Below are 19,263 nucleotides of genomic sequence, written 5' to 3'. Positions count from 1 at the left end.
AGCCTCAATATCACCCAGCACCAACACAGGCCCTTCAGCCCAACCAGCCCATGCTGACCAGAGTGCTCCCATTTACACTCATCCTGCACCAATCCCTTTTCATTCTTCCCAATTTCCCACCAACTCCACCCCCCCCCCACCCACCTGCCCCCAGATCGTACCACCAGGGGTAGTTTACAGGGGCCAATTAAACCACCAACCAGCCCAGGTTAGGGATGCGGAAGGAGACCAGAGCATCCAAGGAAACCCACAGGGAGAACGTGCAAGCTCCACGCAGACAGCACAGGAGGCTCGGATCCGACCCGGGCCAATGGAGCTGGCAGACTGTGCCGTCTAACATCTCCGGTGGAATGCCGGGCTCCAGGAACGCCAGAGCGTGAGTGTCTGTGGAACCTGTACGGAGAGAGTCAGTGTGTTTTGGAGAGATGGTTGTGAGACTGTCATGCAGATCCCCACGGATCAACATCATTTTTGGATCAGACAGGCTGCTTCATCACTCCCAGGAATACAACAATTAAGAACTGGCTGTGTCTACCACCGTGTTCCTCAGCTCAATGGGAGTTATAGATGTTCCCTTACTCTGCATGAAATTCATTTCATACATGAAATATTAAACTGAGGATTTATATCCCCTGCTTGCTGGTGACGTCAAAAGCTTTAATAATTCCTTCAACTGCTTTCCTTTCCTGATCACCGTGTTTGTTGCACAGGCACTGCTGGCCTTGCCTCTGGATGGCTCTGCCCTTAACACTGGAATCTCCTCCTCCAATCCTGCTGCCTATCTCTCTTTTAAGGCTCTGCTTGCAACTTACCACTGGGGCCTGTTTTCTGTTTACTTTGCACTCTCTCCCCTTGTCTGGCTTGCTGCTAAATTGGTGTTATGCCTCAGCGAAGTGCTACAGAAATGCCAGCTGTTGTTTTTTTTAAAGTCTCCGAGGGACTGCGAGGGGGAGTGGGGACGGAGTCAACAGATCAGATGTCCGTTTCCTAGAGTCGTGGAGACACACAGCGCAGAAACAGACCCCGCAGCAACCCCCGGGCTCTGCACTGACCATCAAGCACCCACTTCCGCTAAGCAACAGCACCTTCCTCCTCGCCACATTCCCATCAATTCCCCCCACATACTGGGGAGCAATTAACCCACCCACCTGCACGTCTTTTCGATGGGGAAGGAAATCAGAACACTCGGGGGAAACACATGCAGTCACAGCGAGAATGGGCAAGCTCCGCGCACGCACGCACGCACGCACGCACGCACGCACACACAGAGTCCAGGGGTTGGGACTTCACATTACAGCTCTGCAGGATGCAGCCAGCATAATCAAAGATCCCTCCCACCCCAGACATTCTCCCTTCTCCCCCCTCCCATCGGGCAGAAGATACAAAAGCCTGAAAGCACGTACCACCAGGCTCAAGGACAGCTTCTATCCTGCTGTTATAAGAGTATTGAACGGTCCCCTGGTACGATAAGATGGACTCTTGACCTCACAATCTACCTTGTTATGACCTTGCACCTTATTGTCTGCCGGCACTGCACTTTCTCTGTAACTGTGACACTTTACTCTGCATTCTGTTATTGTTTTACCCTTGTACTACCTCAGTGCACTGTGTAATTTGACCTGTACGAACGGTATGCAAGACAAGTTTTTCACCGTACCTCAGTACAAGTGACAATAATAAACCAATTCCAATTCCAAGAGTAAATGATCTGATCATTTGCCTCCAGGTCTCCACACTGGGGAATGGAGACCACCTCCTACTGGAGGACAATGGGTCATTGTGTGTGGGGTCAGACAGAGTCAACATGGCTTGGGGTGTGATACACCCCAAGGAGGAATTTCCTGGGGATACCAGCAGCCTCGTGCAATGACCAAGGTTGATGACAGAACCATCAACACCTTCAGACAAGCGACAGAGTAAGATGATATTTTAAAGATATTTCACATGACTATTTTGAGGAGGCTTTATTCTGTGCAGGAATCCCCACTCACAGCTGTCTCCAACAGCAGCCTGTTAGGGCAGGTTTTTAATAAAAGATAATAAGTGGTTGTACACCACAACTTGATAACTTTGATAAGATAAAGGAAATATTACTGAAAGTGGCTGGGAACTGAGGGAGGACAACAAGTATATCGGCTTTACAGAAAATTTAAAAAATCTGGAAATTTTAGTGCTCACCAAAGTTAACCCTGGGCAACTGAACTCTTCTCACTTCAAACACAAAGTTCACTCTGCACTTTTCCCATCTCTCTCCTGGGACTCGAGGGGCTGAGTTATGGAGAGAGATTGAGCAGGTTGGGGTTTTCTTCATTGGAGCACAGAAGGAGGGGTGATCTTATAGAGGTGCATAAAATCATGAGGGGTATAGATAGGGTGTACACAGTCTTTTCCCCCCCAGAGTTGGGGAATCAAGAACTAGAGGGCACAGGTTTAAGGTGAGAGGGGAGAGATTTAAAAGGAACCTGAGGGGCAACTTTTTCACCCAGGGGGTGGTCCGTATGTGGAACGAGCTGCCAGGGGAAGTGGGTGAGGCAGGTACATTAACAACATTTAAAAGACACTTGGACAGGTCCATGGATAGGAAAGGTTTAGAGGGATATGGGCCAAATGCGGGCAGATGGGACCAGCTCAGATGGGAATCTTGGTCGGCACGGACCAGTTGGGCCGAAGGGCCTGTTTCCGTGCTTTCTGACTCTTATGACGGAGCAGCACAGGTTGGATGCAGAGTAAAGCTTCTTTTGCATTGTCCTGTTACACAACCTCAGGTAAAATAAAAAGGGATAGGCATCAAATAAAGCTGCCTCTACACTGTCCCATCAGTTTCAGAGTGGTTTCCCAGTGCAGACCTGTGGCACAAGGTTAGAGCTGCCCCGTACTTCCAGTCAGCCTCCAAGGAAAAATATGGTTTCAACGTGGCTCTGAACTCAGACCACTGACAGTGCAGGTGAGTGTTTAACACACACGTCAGACACAGTTATGTAGAAGAGGGATGCCAGGGGTTGCAGACGCTGGAATCTGGAGCAACGAGCAATCTGCTGGAGGAACTCAGCGGGTCAGGCAGCACCTGTGGGGGGGAAAGGATGTTTCTGATCGAAACTGCAGGGTTTCGACCCGAAACGTTGACAATTCCTCTCCACCCACACAGACGCTGCTCGACCTGCTGAGTTCCTCCAGCAGACTGTTTGTTTAGCAGCCCCGCGTGCAGTGAACATATCAATGCAATGTTCACGAATCGTCAAAGCACAATCGCTATAACTCAAGTTTCACTGAGCCTCGTTAGGCAGAAGTCGATGAATTCCCTCCCCATGTACAGGATCCAGACCGACACTCCTGGGAGACGGCCACTCCGCTGCCGGAGGTGCAGAATTTTGGGTGAGAAATTAGGCCGAGGTTCCTCCTTGCCTCTTAATTCAGATTTTACATCATAAAATCTACACTGGCTCACAGAGCAATCCCATTCCCCAGCCGATCTTCCCAGTAAGATGTTCTCCCCACCTTCCCATTGTGTGCAGTTCTGGTCACCTAACTATAGGAAGGATATCAGTAAGATTGAAATAGTGCAGAGGAGATTTACTAGAATATTGCCGGGTCTTCAGGAGTTGAGTTACAGGGAAAGATTGAACAGGTTAGGACTTTATTCCTTGGAGTGTAGAAGAATGAGGGGAGATTTGATAGAGGTTTACAAAATTATAAGGCGTATAGACAGTAAATGCGAGTAGGCTCTTTCCACCTAGATTAGGAGAGATAAGTACGAGAGGACATGGCTTTAGGGTGAAAGGGGAAAGGTTTAGGGGGAACATTAGGGGGAACTTCTTCACTCAAAGAGTGGTGGGAGTGTGGAACAGGCTGCCATCTGACGTGGTAAATGCAGGCTCACTCTTGAGTTTCGAGAATAAATTGGATAGATACATGGACGGGAGAGGTCTGGAGGGTTGATGGACTGGGTGCAGATCAATGGGACGAGCGGAATGAAGTTTCAGCACAGACTAGAAGGGCTGAATGGCCTGTTTTCTGTGCTGTAGGGTTCTGAGATTCCCAGATCCCACCTCTCACCTACCCACTAGTGTCAACTTAGAGAGACCAATTAACCCACTGACCAGCACACCTCTGGGAAACCAGAGCACCCGGGGGGAAATGTGCAAATGTCAGACACACAGGCAGCGCCGGAGGTTGGGCTTGAACCGGGATCACGAATGAGGAACCAGCTGCCATTCTGTCCCCTTCAAATGGACATAAAAGATCTTCTGGCAGAGTAGCCAACACTGGGGTCGTGGAGTCAATATTTATCTCCAACTTGTCATTTCAACAAATCACTTGATCTGTATCTTGTGGAGAGGATGTTCCCATCAGTGGGAGAGTCTAGGACCAAGAGGGCACAGACTCAGAATAAAAAGATGTCCCTTTAGAACTGAGATGAGGAGGAATTTCTTCAGCCAGAGGGCGGTGAATCTGTGGGATTCATTGCCACAGACGACTGTGGAGGCCAAGTCCTTGGGTGTATTTAAAGCAGAGGTTGATAGGTTCTTGATTAGTAACGGTGTCACAGGTTACAGGGAGAAGGCAGGAGAATTGGTATTGGTATTGGTTTATTATTGTCACGTACTGAGGTACAGTGAAAACTTGTCTTGCATACCGATCGTACAGGTCAATTCATTACACTGTGCATTGAGATAGTACAGGGTAAGAATAACAGAATACAGAGTAAAGTGTCTCAGCTACAGAGGAAGTGTGCAGGTAGAAAATAAGGTGCAAGGTCACAACAGGGTAGATCGTGAGGTCAGAGTCCATCTCATCGTATAAGGGAACCGTTCAATAGTCTCATCACCATGGGGTGGAAGCTGTCCTTGAGCCTGGTGGTACGTGCCCTCAGGTTCCTGTACCTTCTGCCTGATGGGGGAGGAGAGAAGAGAGAATGACCCGGGTGGGTGGGGGTTGAGAGGGAAAAACAAATCAGCCATGGCGGAGCAGACTCGATGGGCCGAATGGCCTAATTCTGCCCCTATGTCTTATGGGATAGTGGGACTGTTGTAGGAGAAATTGTATCAAGTTAGCTCACACCCAGTAGAGTTTGGGAGAACGAGAGGGGACGAAACAAAATTCCGACTGGGCTCAACAGGCCGGATGTGAGGATTGTGCTGACCCTGGCTTGGGGGTATCTGGGACATGGGGTCTCAATCTCAGGTTACAGGCCAAGTCACTGAATACTTTTCAGGAGGCAGGTAGATTTCTGGACACAAACGGCAGCAGGACGTGTGGGGAAGGAGCAGGAACGTGGGACTAAGACAACCACGGAGGCACAGGAGACCGCAGATGCCACAAACAACTCAGTGGGTCGGGCAGCACCCGCGGGGCAGTCGGTGTTTCAGGATGAGACCTTGCGTCGGGACTGACAGTGAGGTGGACAGATAAAGAGGTGTGGTGTCAGGGGGCCAGGACGTGATTGGTGGACCGGGGGCGGGGTGGGGGCAGTGGAGCCAGGGAGGGGGAACAGGAGGAGTGGGGTTGGGAGACAGCGAGGAGGGCAATCACCAGGAACACCAAAAGGACTGGAATCCAATCAGTAAGGAGGACGAGGACTGGAATCATTGGGGGGGAGGCGAAGGCCAGGCGGAACCAGGTGGTGGGGGGGTGGGAGGAGGGATCTGGTGGATGGAATGAGCAGGGGGGAGGGGGTGCGAAGATGGGTGATGGTGGGGGAGCTGGAGGGGAAAGAAGGAAGTGGATTAGAAGAGGAGGGGGAGAAGCCGGTTGCAAATCAGTTGCTTATTCTGTGCCTGGTCTGGCCGATGTGGAGGTGACAATACGTTCCTCCCATGACAATACCGGTGATATTATGCTAACACCTTCCTCCCACAGATGCTGCTCGACCCACTGACTTCCTCTAGCAGACCGTGTGTTGCTCCAGATCCCAGTGTCCCCATTGGAATGATCATACTGACAGGGAGAGCAGGTGCAAAACCACCAAGTCGTCCAGCCCTTGCTCCGAGTCTGCAAATCTATCACTGCATTACCAATGCACACTCCCTCGCTTCGGAATGCCCGGCACTTGCATACGGTGGTTAAAGAACTGCAAGTCATTTTTGTTTTACATTTTAAACAAGGGGAGCAGGGTGAGGGAGCAGAGTCCCAAGCTGAGGGACAAGATAGGCAGAAGGCCGGAGGGGCGCAGAGAGAGCGGGGACTTCGCAGGAGGGGTGCAGCGCGAGGGCTGGGATTGTGCAGACCGACAGCTGGGAGACGAGGAGCTAACTGAAGCACACGAGTGGGTGGGGACAGTTGCAATCCCTCTTTTACTCATTATCATTTGTGCAGGGATATTAATTTGTCCAGACAACACTGCTTCACATCCAGCATTCTGACAAGGAGATGTAATTGGATTTGTGGCAATGGGAGAGCTGGGAAATAACAGCAATAAAGGGACCTATTAAACAGAAAATGAAGACGCGTTGCTGCTCATTCAACATCTGCCTCGATTTGCAGGGCTCTGAAAATAGCTTTGTACATTTTAGAGGGATGCGGGCTAAATATGGACAAGTGGGACTGGCTTAGACAAACTAGGCCTGTCTCTGTGCGGTGTTACCCTACAGCTCCAAGGGTCTATCCTGGGCCCAACACATTGATGCAATCACGAAGGAGACACGCCAGTGGCTCTACTTCATCAGGAGTTTGAGGAGATTTGATAATGTCACCAAAGGCTCTTGCAAATTTCTGCAGATGTGCGGCGGAGAGCATCCTGACTGGTTGCATCACCGCCTGGTACGGAGGCTCCAATGCACAGGATCCCAAGAGGCTGCAGAGGGTTGTAGACTCAGCCAGCTCCATCACGGGAACAACACTCCCCACCATCGAGGGCATCGGTGCCTCAAGAAGGCAGCATCCGTCACTGAGGAGTCTCACCACCCGGGAAATGCCCTCTTCTCGTAACTACCATCAGGGAGGAGGTACAGGACCCACACTTAACGATTCAGGAACAGCTTCTTCCCCTCCGCCATCAGATTTCTGAATGGTCCATGAACCCAGGAACACTACCTCGTTATTTCCCTTTTTGCTCGATTTATTTATTTTGTAGAACATAGAACATTACAGCACAGTACAGGCCCTTCGGCCCACAATGTTGTGCCGACATTTTATCCAGCTCTAAGATCTATCTAACCCTTCCCTCCCAGATAGAAAAATAGGGGGCTGTCTAAGAGTCCCTAATGTACCTGCCCCCACAACCTCTGCCGGCAGTGCGTTCCACACACCCGCCACTCTCTGTGTAAAAAACTTACCCCTGACATCCCCCTTATACCTTCCTCCAATCACCTTAAAATTATATCCCCACGTGTTAGCCGTTGTCACTCTCTGACTGTCCACTCGATCTGTGCCTCTTATTATCTTATACAGCTCTATCGCCACCTCTCATCCTCCTCCTCTCCAAAGAGAACGCACTCGACCTATCCTCACAAGACATGCTCTACAGTCCAGTAGTTTACAGTGATTTGATTGCACTGTTCTACTGCCTCAGAACAACAAACTTCCCGGCCTGTAAGTCAGTGATAATAACCCTGACCCTGACTCTAGATCAGCCACGTGGACTGGGGATGATCCCATCCAATACTGCCTCCATATCCCAAACCTCTGCAGGACCGACTCCATGAGCTTAAGACCAAAAGATTGCTGCTGCCCACCTCATACCTCGGCATCAGCCCTGCCAGCCCGCTAACCAACAGTGCCATGTGTTATCGTCCTGTCAACTCATCCCTGCAGAGCTCCGCCCTTCTCTGTAACCTGCTTCATTCCGACAGGATCCACAATTCTCTGGACTGATTGAGGTCCAGTTCGCATTGTTCCTTCGTGAACCACTGTGCTTTCAGTTGCCTCTGTCCTGAGCTCTGGGATTCCCTCTGTCAGCCTTCTGATAACATCCCTCTCTGACTAAGCCTTGGGCAGACTGTCTCTATTCGAGGCTCGATGCCTTATCTGGTCTGTCTCCCTATGAAACACGTTAGGATGTCTCCCTACTAGGGAGCTGCCATAATGTATCAAGGTGGTATAGTTGAATGCAAGGATTAGGGAGAGAGAGTGAGGGAGGGAGAGAGAGATCCATCCTTCACCCGGGATTCCTGCCCCCCGTCACTGCCCAGTGACCCCGGGGTTAGAGAGAGGGGGAATCAGCCGGGGGTTCCTGCCCCCCATCACTGCCCAGTGACCCCGGGGTTAGAGGGAGGGGGAATCAGCCGGGGGTTCCTGCCCCCCATCACTGCCCAGTGACCCCGGGGTTAGAGGGAGGGGGAATCAGCCGGGGGTTCCTGCCCCCCATCACTGCCCAGTGACCCCGGGGTTAGAGGGAGGGGGAATCAGCCGGGGGTTCCTGCCCCCCATCACTGCCCAGTGACCCCGGGGTTAGAGGGAGGGGGAATCAGCCGGGGGTACCTGCCCCCCATCACTGCCCAGTGACCCCGGGGTTAGAGGGAGGGGGAATCAGCCGGGGGTTACCTGCCCCCCATCACTGCCCAGTGACCCCGGGGTTAGAGGGAGGGGGAATCAGCCGGGGGTACCTGCCCCCCATCACTGCCCAGTGACCCCGGGGTTAGAGGGAGGGGGAATCAGCCGGGGGTACCTGCCCCCCATCACTGCCCAGTGACCCCGGGGTTAGAGGGAGGGGGAATCAGCCGGGGGTACCTGCCCCCCATCACTGCCCAGTGACCCCGGGGTTAGAGGGAGGGGGAATCAGCCGGGGGTACCTGCCCCCATCACTGCCCAGTGACCCCGGGGTTAGAGGGAGGGGGAATCAGCCGGGGGTACCTGCCCCCCATCACTGCCCAGTGACCCCGGGGTTAGAGGGAGGGGGAATCAGCCGGGGGTACCTGCCCCCCATCACTGCCCAGTGACCCCGGGGTTAGAGGGAGGGGGAATCAGCCGGGGGTACCTGCCCCCCATCACTGCCCAGTGACCCCGGGGTTAGAGGGAGGGGGAATCAGCCGGGGGTACCTGCCCCCCATCACTGCCCAGTGACCCCGGGGTTAGAGGGAGGGGGAATCAGCCGGGGGTACCTGCCCCCCATCACTGCCCAGTGACCCCGGGGTTAGAGGGAGGGGGAATCAGCCGGGGGTACCTGCCCCCCATCACTGCCCAGTGACCCCGGGGTTAGAGGGAGGGGGAATCAGCCGGGGGTACCTGCCCCCCATCACTGCCCAGTGACCCCGGGGTTAGAGGGAGGGGGAATCAGCCGGGGGTACCTGCCCCCCATCACTGCCCAGTGACCCCGGGGTTAGAGGGAGGGGGAATCAGCCGGGGGTACCTGCCCCCCATCACTGCCCAGTGACCCCGGGGTTAGAGGGAGGGGGAATCAGCCGGGGGTACCTGCCCCCCATCACTGCCCAGTGACCCCGGGGTTAGAGGGAGGGGGAATCAGCCGGGGGTACCTGCCCCCCATCACTGCCCAGTGACCCCGGGGTTAGAGGGAGGGGGAATCAGCCGGGGGTACCTGCCCCCCATCACTGCCCAGTGACCCCGGGGTTAGAGGGAGGGGGAATCAGCCGGGGGTACCTGCCCCCCATCACTGCCCAGTGACCCCGGGGTTAGAGGGAGGGGGAATCAGCCGGGGGGTACCTGCCCCCCATCACTGCCCAGTGACCCCGGGGTTAGAGGGAGGGGGAATCAGCCGGGGGTACCTGCCCCCCATCACTGCCCAGTGACCCCGGGGTTAGAGGGAGGGGGAATCAGCCGGGGGTTCCTGCCCCCCATCACTGCCCAGTGACCCCGGGGTTAGAGGGAGGGGGAATCAGCCGGGGGTACCTGCCCCCCATCACTGCCCAGTGACCCCGGGGTTAGAGGGAGGGGGAATCAGCCGGGGGTACCTGCCCCCCATCACTGCCCAGTGACCCCGGGGTTAGAGGGAGGGGGAATCAGCCGGGGGTACCTGCCCCCCATCACTGCCCAGTGACCCCGGGGTTAGAGGGAGGGGGAATCAGCCGGGGGTACCTGCCCCCCATCACTGCCCAGTGACCCCGGGGTTAGAGGGAGGGGGAATCAGCCGGGGGTACCTGCCCCCCATCACTGCCCAGTGACCCCGGGGTTAGAGGGAGGGGGAATCAGCCGGGGGTACCTGCCCCCCATCACTGCCCAGTGACCCCGGGGTTAGAGGGAGGGGGAATCAGCCGGGGGTACCTGCCCCCCATCACTGCCCAGTGACCCCGGGGTTAGAGGGAGGGGGAATCAGCCGGGGGTACCTGCCCCCCATCACTGCCCAGTGACCCCGGGGTTAGAGGGAGGGGGAATCAGCCGGGGGTACCTGCCCCCCATCACTGCCCAGTGACCCCGGGGTTAGAGGGAGGGGGAATCAGCCGGGGGTACCTGCCCCCCATCACTGCCCAGTGACCCCGGGGTTAGAGGGAGGGGGAATCAGCCGGGGTACCTGCCCCCCATCACTGCCCAGTGACCCCGGGGTTAGAGGGAGGGGGAATCAGCCGGGGGTACCTGCCCCCCATCACTGCCCAGTGACCCCGGGGTTAGAGGGAGGGGGAATCAGCCGGGGTTCCTGCCCCCCATCACTGCCCAGTGACCCCGGGGTTAGAGGGAGGGGGAATCAGCCGGGGGTACTTGCTGGGAAGGAAACAGTCAGAGAAGTTATCAGGGAAGCCTCTCTGGCTGCTGTAGGACAGACGGAGGGAGAGTCAGTCGATGGGAAATTGCAGAGGACAGGAGCTCTGCAAGCCTGTTGATCCCTCAGTGCTGCCCACCATGGAGAGGTGCGTTACACTGATCCCACTGACGGGGGCGGGGGGGGGCGGTGGTCAGCTGCACAGGACCACATGGCCTAACCCCCTGCTCATTTCCACATTCATCACTACATCACCCCGCTGCCGCGTTCCCCACAACACTCACTACTCCGACAGCGACTTTCCCTGCTAACGGCGGCGTGAGGAACCGTGAGGCACGTCTTGTTGCACGTCGGGCAGGGGCAGGGGCAGGGCTTGGGGATCAGGGTGCCGATGTGGAGGACAGGCACAAGTCTTGCTGACCGCCCTTGCTCAGGGAGGTGTCGAGTGACAACGGCCAACTGGGGAACAAGCCAACCGACCGGAGGGAGAGCACAGAGCCCCGCAGGTCCCTGCACCTCTCTTGAAGCCCCTTTCAGGCACCGAGCCGATGGGCGGTGTCCACGGCTGACTGTAAATCCAATGTATCTGCAGCCCAAACCAACTCCATCACATTCACGGCACACACACCCCCTCCCTCAGTGCCGGTCTGGAGGTAACTATACTGATGCCAGTTCAGTCCATCTGGCAACATACACCCTCATTAAACCAACCGAACCTGTGTCCAAGCAGCAGGCCATGGATTTTTGATGAGGCACATTGTGCCCAGCTCCCAGTGGGGTCGTTGTGCAGATCTCCCCATGAATTCAATTTACTTGAGAAGTAACTTGTTGAGAATAAACTAACTTTCCCATCTGAAAGCCCATTGGCTTCGGGGACCGATTCCTACACCCCTGGCTGTACCTGAGGCAGCAGATAGTGCTCTAGAGTCGCCCAACTCAGAGCACCATCTGTGCCAACCATCAATACTTCCTCAGGAGACATGTCCCCTCTGACACTCACCAACTTTTATCGATGCACCATAGAAAGCATCCGATCCGGATGCATCACGGCTAGGTATGGCAACTGCTCTGCCCGGGACCCCAAGAAACTGCAGAGAGTTGTGGACACAGTCCAGCGCATCACGGACACCAGCCTCCCCTCCTCAGACTCTGTCTTTACCTCTCGCTGTCTTGGTGAAGCAGCCAACATAATCAAAGACCCCACCCACCTGGGACATTCTCTCTTCTCCCCTCTCCCATGGGGTAGAAGATACAGGAGCCTGAGGGCACGTACCACTAGGCTCAAGGACAGCTTCTACCCCACTGTGATAAGACTATTGAATGATTCCCTTATACGATGAGATGGACTCTGACCTCACGATCTACCTTGTTGTGACCTTGCACCTTATTGCACTGCACTTTCTCTGTAGCTGTGACACTTTACTCTGTACTGTTATTGTTTTTACTTGTACTACATCAATGCACTCTGTACTAACTCAATGTAACTGCACTGTGTAATGAATTGACCTGTACGATCGGTTTGTTAGACAAGTTTTTCACTGGACCTTGGTACGGGTGACAATAATAAACCAATACCGTCTCCACTGATCCTACACCGATCCCATTTCAGTTCCCCACCACCTCCCCCCCCCCCCCCCCCAATGCTCCCATCGACTCCCCTGGATCCTGCCACTCACCCACACACTCAGGGCAACTTAATGTGCCCAGTTAACCTACCCACTGTGCGTTGGGGACGCGGGAGGGAACTGAGGCACCCGGAGGAAATCTATGCGAGGGGGAGGTACAAACTCCACACACAGAGCACCCCCCACCCCCGGGTCAGGACTGACCCTGGGCTCTGGCACAGTGAAGCGGTGAGTGGGAGGAGTTGGAGAGGAGTCCGATCACTAGGGACCGTTCATGGACAAACTGGATTCATACAGAGAGGTAATTGAGGCAGTGGGCGCCCGAGGATCGCTTCTGTGCTCAATGGCCCCGTTTGTCTCAACATCTCCAAGCTGGGGGGTGGGAGTCCCAGCAGGAGAGGGGGATCATTTATCTGAGGCTCCCAGCTGGAGGGCACAGAGACCACGGTGTATGGGACCAGACGATGACAAGCTTGGGTCAGGGTACAAAGTAGCCCAAGGATGAATTTCCCGGGGACATCGACAAGAGCATCGCTTCATGGTAGAACCATCAACACCTTCAGGCAAGCAACACAGCAAAATTATTTTTTAAAAAAGAACGATTTTACATCACTATTTTGAGGAAGCTTTATTCCCACTCCCAGCTGCCTTTGAATAGTGAGATTGATTGGATATTGTGCAGACTTCCTTGTGAATTCAATTTATTTCAGAGGCAACTAGTTGCAGTTCCTCAGGGAGGGGAGTGTGCTGTACACCACGCACTCGCTCAGGGTGAAGATGATTAACTTGTAGCGTGTGCAGATGGAGTTCAAAATGCTCCTTGCTCTCAGTATGTCCTGTTTTGTTTTATCGCCAGAACTGTTGGTACTTTGCCACTGAAGAAAATAACCTTCCTTTATGTAGTGCCTTTCACTTGCTAGTGTCACAGAGCCATACAACAGGGGCAACTTTTGATGGTCCACACTGACCATCAAGTTATAGGAAGGGGTGTGGAGGCTTTGGAGAGGGTGAACAGCAGGTTCACCAGGATGCTGCCTGGATTAGAGGGCATGAGCTATAAGGAGAGGTTGGACAAACTTGGGCTGTTTTCTCTGGAGCGGCAGAGGCTGAGGGGAGACCTGATAGAGGTTCATACGATTACGAGAGCCATAGATAGAGTAGACAGTTAGAGCCTTTTTCCCAGGGTTGAAATGTCTGATACCAGAGGGCATGCATTTAAGGCGAGAGGGGGAAAGTTCAAAGGAGATGTGTGGGGCAAGTTTTATTTTACACAGAGAGTGGTGGGTGCCTGGAATGCACTGCCAGAGTTGGGGGTGGAGGTAAATACAAGAGGTATTTGAGAGGTTCTTAGACAGGCACATGGACGTGCGGAGAATGGAGGGATGTGGACATTGCGCAGGCAGAAGGGATTGGTTTAGTGAGGCATTTAATTACTAGTTTAATTAGTTCAGCACAACACTGTGGGCCGAAGGGCCTGGTCCTGTGCAGTAGTGTTCCGCGTGTTCTAATTATCCACCCGTACGAATCCCAATTCCCAGCACTTGGTCCGTAGCCTGTCTCTGCCTTGGTAAATCAAGAGCTCGTCCATATTCTTCTGCAATGTTGAGAGACTCCCCGCCTCCAACATCCGATTCCACATTCCAACCACCCTCTGGGAGGGAAAACTTCTTCCTCAGATCCCCTCTGAACCTTAAATCTACACTGGAGGCAGCAGAGACCGCAGGCACTGGAATCTGGAGCAACACACAAAGTGTTGGAGCAACTCAGGGTCGGGCAGCGTCTGTGGGGGCGGGAAGTGGACCATCGACGTTTCGGATCGCGAACCTTCCGCCGGAACTTGTGCAAAGGACGATCTGCTGGACGTGTAGGCTGGAGGGGTGAGAGGGGAACTCTATCCCTGTTCTCAGATGTCCCGGAGTGGAGGGCCACCCCAGGGTGGACATCTCCTCCACCCTGGGCCTTGTATCAGACGCCACCATCTGCAGCCCTCTGTCACCTCCACCTCTCACTCCTCGGTCACTATTCCCACTCACCCCTCCTCGCCTGGATCCACCCATCACCCACCTTTTTATAGCGGCTCTCCTCCCCCACCACCCCCCCTCCCTTTCAATCCCAGATGAAGGGTCTTGACCCAAAATGTCGACTGTCCATCTCCCCTCACGGATCCTGCCTGACCCTGAGTTCCCCTGTAATCCATGCTCCCTGGACTTGGGAAACTGCCTCGGAGAAAGGTTTCAAACTCTCTAACCTACGTCTTCAAAATGTTTCCAACCACCAGCAACAGGTTGCATTTATAGAACATAGAACACTACAGCACAGTACAGACCCTTCGGCCCACAATGTTGTGCCGACATTTTATCCTGCTCTAAGATCTATCTAACCCTCCCACATAGCCCCCCATTTCTCTATCATCCTTGTGTCTAAGAGTCTCTTAAATGTCCCTAATGTATCTGCCCCCACAACCCCTGCTGGCAGTGCATTCCATGCACCCACCACTCTCTGTGTAAAACACTTACCCCTGACATCCCCCTTATACCTTCCTCCAATCACCTTAACATTATGTCCCCTCGTGTTAGCCATTGTTGCCCTGGGAAAAAGTCTCTGACTATCCACCTGATCTATGCCTCTTATCATCTTGTACACCTCTATCAAGTCCCCTCTCATCCTCCATCGCTCCAAAGAGAAAAGCCCCTGCTCACTCAACCTATCCTCATAAGACATGCTCTCCAATCCAGGCAGCATCCTGGTAAATCTCCTCTGCACCCTCTCTAAAGCTTCCACATCCTTCCTATAATGAGGCGACCAGAACTGAACACAATACTCCAAGTGTGGTCTGACCAGAGTTCTATAGAGCTGCAACATTACCTCGCGGCTCTTGAACTCAGTACCCTGACTAATGAAGGCCAACACTCCATACACCTTCTTAACAGCCCTATCAACCTGTGTGACAACCTTGAGGGATCTATGGACATGGACCCCAAGATCCCTCGGTTCCTCCACACTGCTAAGAGTCCTGCCATTAATCTAGTATTCTGCCTTCAAATTCGATCTCCCGAAGTGTATCGCTTATCCGGATTGAACTCCATCTGCCACTTATAGATGCCTTTACGTGGTACATCTTGCCAAGTCAACCAACATAATCGTTTTTGAAGCGTCCCTGGCATTTGAGAGAAGAAGGTCAGCAGGGCTAAGGGGAAAGAACGGGGGAGCGGGATCAAATAGCTTGCTGCACAAGGAGCTAGCCTGGGTGAAGATGGGCCAAATGGCCTCATAACAATTCTATGACTGTTGTAAAGAGTCGGTGCAGGATGATGAGTTTAAGGATGCTGTGTCATTGCGTGAGAACGGTGGTGTCCCCGTGGGCAGCCCGTAGATGACCCAGACATTTCCCCGGGCACCTTAGTGTCGCAAACAACGCGGGACGCGTCACAGAGCCAGCGGAAGTGTTTCGCCAGGTGACCCAAGCCACGGGAGAGGGAGCTGGTGCCTGCTTCACCCACAGGCTTTCTAACGCACAGCTCAGCTTTCTGCAGTTACCGGACAGATTTGGGCAGCTGTTGTCTCCGGCGAGACTCTCCGACAGCTGGGACCGATGGGCTTGGCTCGGAAGTGTGTCGGAGATGTGGGGGTGGGGGCTGCTGTTTGTCTGATCTCGTCTCCTGGAATAGCAATGTCAAAAGCTCGGTGCTGAGCGTGAAGAGGTGGCTCCCTGCTCAAAACCCGACAGGGAGCTCCCAGACCGGCGGAAGGCAGATCCAGGTGGGAAGCTCCCCGCTTCAACCTCACGGCCTTATCCAACCAGGCGAGCCATCATAACAACAAGTTCACCTTCAGGAGCAGGAACCTCTGATTCCTTCTTACTTAACCTTGGCAGATGGACATGACTGGCAGGACAGCCATAGGTCATCCACTTGGAGGGATCTCACGATGAAGGTCCACTCTCCTGCAGGCACAGGGGTTCCAATATCCCAGTATACGAACAACCAATGTATTTCCAAGTCAGGTCTATGAGCGGGACTTTGGGGATGACAACATTTCCACAAATAGTAGCTGCCGTTGTCCGTAATACTGCACAGCCCAGCGCGTCACGGAAACCAGCCTCCCCTCCATGGACTCTGTCTACACCTCTCGCTGCCTTGGCGAAGCAGCCAGTATAATCAAAGACCCCACCCACCCAGGTCATTCTCTCTTCTCCCCTCTCCCATCGGGTAGAAGATACAGGAGCCTGAGGGCACGTCCCACCAGGCTCAAGGACAGCTTCTATCCCATGGTGATAAGACTATTGAATGGTTCCCTTATATGATGAGATGAACTCTGACCTCACGATCTACCTTGTTGTGACCTTGTCTACCTGCACTGCACTTTCTCTGTAGCTGTGACACTTTACTCTGTACTGTTATTGTTTTTACCTGTACTACACCAATGCACTCTGTACTGACTCAATATAACTGCACTGTGTAATGAATTGACCTGTACGATCGGTTTGTAAGACAAGTTTTTCACTGGACCTCAGTACAAGTGACAATAATAAACCAACACCAATAATAGTTGGAGAGGTTACAGGGAGGGCTTCAGGTAATTTGAGGGGTGGGGGCCTTTGCCGGCATTGAATTGCCCCTCCCTAGCCGCCCTTGGTGGCGAGCTGCCCTCTTGAACCGCTGCAGTCCCTGAGGTGTGGGCAAGGCTGTTAGGAAGGGTGCTGCAGGCTTTGAGCCACAGACGGTGAAGGAACGGCCACGTATTCCCTTCTTCAGCCCTTTGCTTTTTCCACCTGCCACATTCTTCCCACTATGCCCCACCCTCACCTGGACTCCCCCACCCCCTGCCACCCCGTGCTCCTCCCCCTCCCCACACCTCCTTATTCTGGCTTCTGCCCTCCTCCACTCCAGTCCTGACGAAGGGTCCCGACCCGAGACGTCGACTGTCCATTTCCCTCCACGGATGCTGCCTGACCCGCTGAGTCCCCTCCAGCACTTTGTGTGTGTGAGATGTTCCCAAGTCGGGATGAGGGTGTGGCTCGGAGGGCAACCTCCGGGGGTGGTGTTCCCCCCGAGTTTGCTGTCCTCGTCCTCCCAGCTGGCGGGATCGGAAGGTGCCGTCCGAGGGTCCCAAAGTGATGCAGGGTCTTGCCAGAAGGAACCAAAGGCGAACAGTTTGCCCACGGAGAACAGTCAGGGAGCCAGTGGGCACAGATTGAAGGCAGTTGGCAAGAGGACGGGGGGAAATGCTGGTGAGTAACATTGACATGCCAGTGTTCAACGTTTGGAAAGGAAATGGGCTAACTACTCAGGGTTGGTCAGGAGGCAGTGGGAGGGGAGGTAAGCGAGGGTGATCAGTGCACAGTTGCCCCAATCGCCCCCTTCAAGTTGTGTCATTATACAATGCGGGAGGCTGAGGGGAGAAACTGATAGAAGTTTATGAAATTATGAGGAGGGGTAGATAGGGTAGATATTTTCCAAGGGTGGGGGGTGGGGAGTATATAAGAGGGCATGGGGGATCGATTTAAAGGGGCAACTTTCCCCCCCACACAGAGGGTGGTGGGGATGTGGAACGAGCTGCCAGGGGACGTTGTAATTAGGGCATTGAATAGGTGTTTGGAAAGGTTCTTGAGCAGGGAGGTCAGAGAGGGATCCAGGCCGTTGGGATTAGCAATGACGGTCAGCATGGACAGGTAGGGCTGAAGGGCCTGTGGGTGAGCTCGCCCAGGAGGAGCAGACCTGGGAGGTGGCCTTCCAGCAGGCAGGCCTGTCACAGAGCGGGGAATACCCTCGTCCACCAAGGGTCCTGGCTCCAGATATAGCCTGGCGGTTGGGGTAGACGCTGGAATGCACTGAGTCACCAGCTAATGTTACAGAGATAAACTTACACACACACACACACACACACACACACCCTCGCAGTCCCCACCTCCTTTCTAAAAGTAGTTGTTGAGACGCTAAGGGTTTGTCTGTTGTCAGGGCACTTAGTTTGTGCTTTGTCCTTTCACCTAGTTCTCAGAAACCAGAGCCCTTCAGCTGTCTCCATTGCAATTTCTGGAGTTTCCCTTCTGCTGCGTGACAACACTTCCCTGTCTTTAAAAACCATCCCCACGTGCAAAGTTCCACCAGCTCCCTGCCCCATTGGTTTGCACCACCCGAGCCACAGGGCCATCGCAGAAACAGACCCTCTGCTCAACTCGACCCAACCAAAGTCCCCATCTACACCGGTCCCATTCCCCTCTACACCCTCCCCATCCATGGACCGGTCCAACGGTCTGTACCTGCCTCACCCACTTCCTCTGGCAGCTCGTTCCACACACTCACCGCCTTCCATGTGAAGATGTTGCCCCTCTTTCCCCTCTCACCTTAAACCCATGGCCTGTAGTTTTTGGTTCTCTTTCCCTGGGAAAATGAACTGTGTGCGTTCACCTTATCTAATCCCCCTATGGTTGGATACACCGCAGTCTCCTACACACCAAGGAATAAGGTCCTGGCCTGTCCAACTTCTCCGTTGAATCCTGACAACATCCTGGTAAACCTTCTCCGCATTCTTTCCAGCTTAATGACGTCTTTCCCATAACAGGGTCACACAGTGCAGCCTCACCAACGCCTTGTACAACTGGAACGTAACGCCCCAACTCGACGTGCCAAAAACCTCCTTCACCACCCTGTCTACCTGTGACTTTCAGGGAACCATATACTTGTACTCCCTTTTTTCTACAAGACTCCCCAGGGCCCTGCCCTTCACTGTGAAAGTCCGACCCTGGTTTGACTTTCCAAAATGCAACACCTCTCACTTATCTAAATTAAACTCCATTTGCCGTTCCTTGGCCCACTTGAGCAAGATCCCCCTGTAATTTTTGATAACCACCTTCAGTGTCTGCAATACCACCCATTTTAGCTTCATCTGCAGACTTACTAACCATGCCTTGTACGTTCTCATCCAAAGCTTTATATAAGTGAGGAGACAGAACTTTCTGTTCTCATGATGGATAGTGAAGGGAAGCTGCCTTCACCTTACACCCTCAAGGTGTGCAACGCTTGTTGGAAACATTACACCCATGTCTCCCAGTCA

General features: G+C 53.9%; 1 protein-coding gene across 3 annotated transcripts in view; it reads right to left on the bottom strand.

Annotated features, from left to right (window-relative positions):
• The window catches only part of LOC127587549 (small conductance calcium-activated potassium channel protein 3-like), an 84,056-nt gene that overhangs the window by 17,264 nt on the left and 47,529 nt on the right, over positions 1-19,263 (bottom strand). The window contains exon 5 of one of the 3 annotated variants that reach the window (XM_052045974.1): positions 12,975-13,943. The exons of the other annotated variants lie outside the window; for them this stretch is intronic. Coding sequence (XP_051901934.1) covers positions 13,719-13,943 — 225 coding nt within the window. The 3' untranslated portion in view covers positions 12,975-13,718. Of the gene's footprint in view, positions 1-12,974; positions 13,944-19,263 lie in introns of those variants that run through there. 3 annotated transcript variants of the gene reach the window in all.

This window comes from Pristis pectinata, chromosome 40 (genome assembly GCF_009764475.1).
Source record: "Pristis pectinata isolate sPriPec2 chromosome 40, sPriPec2.1.pri, whole genome shotgun sequence".
Classification (NCBI taxonomy): domain Eukaryota; kingdom Metazoa; phylum Chordata; class Chondrichthyes; order Rhinopristiformes; family Pristidae; genus Pristis; species Pristis pectinata.
The sequence above is the reverse complement of the archived record's forward strand: the minus strand, read 5'-3'. Positions and strand labels throughout refer to the sequence as shown.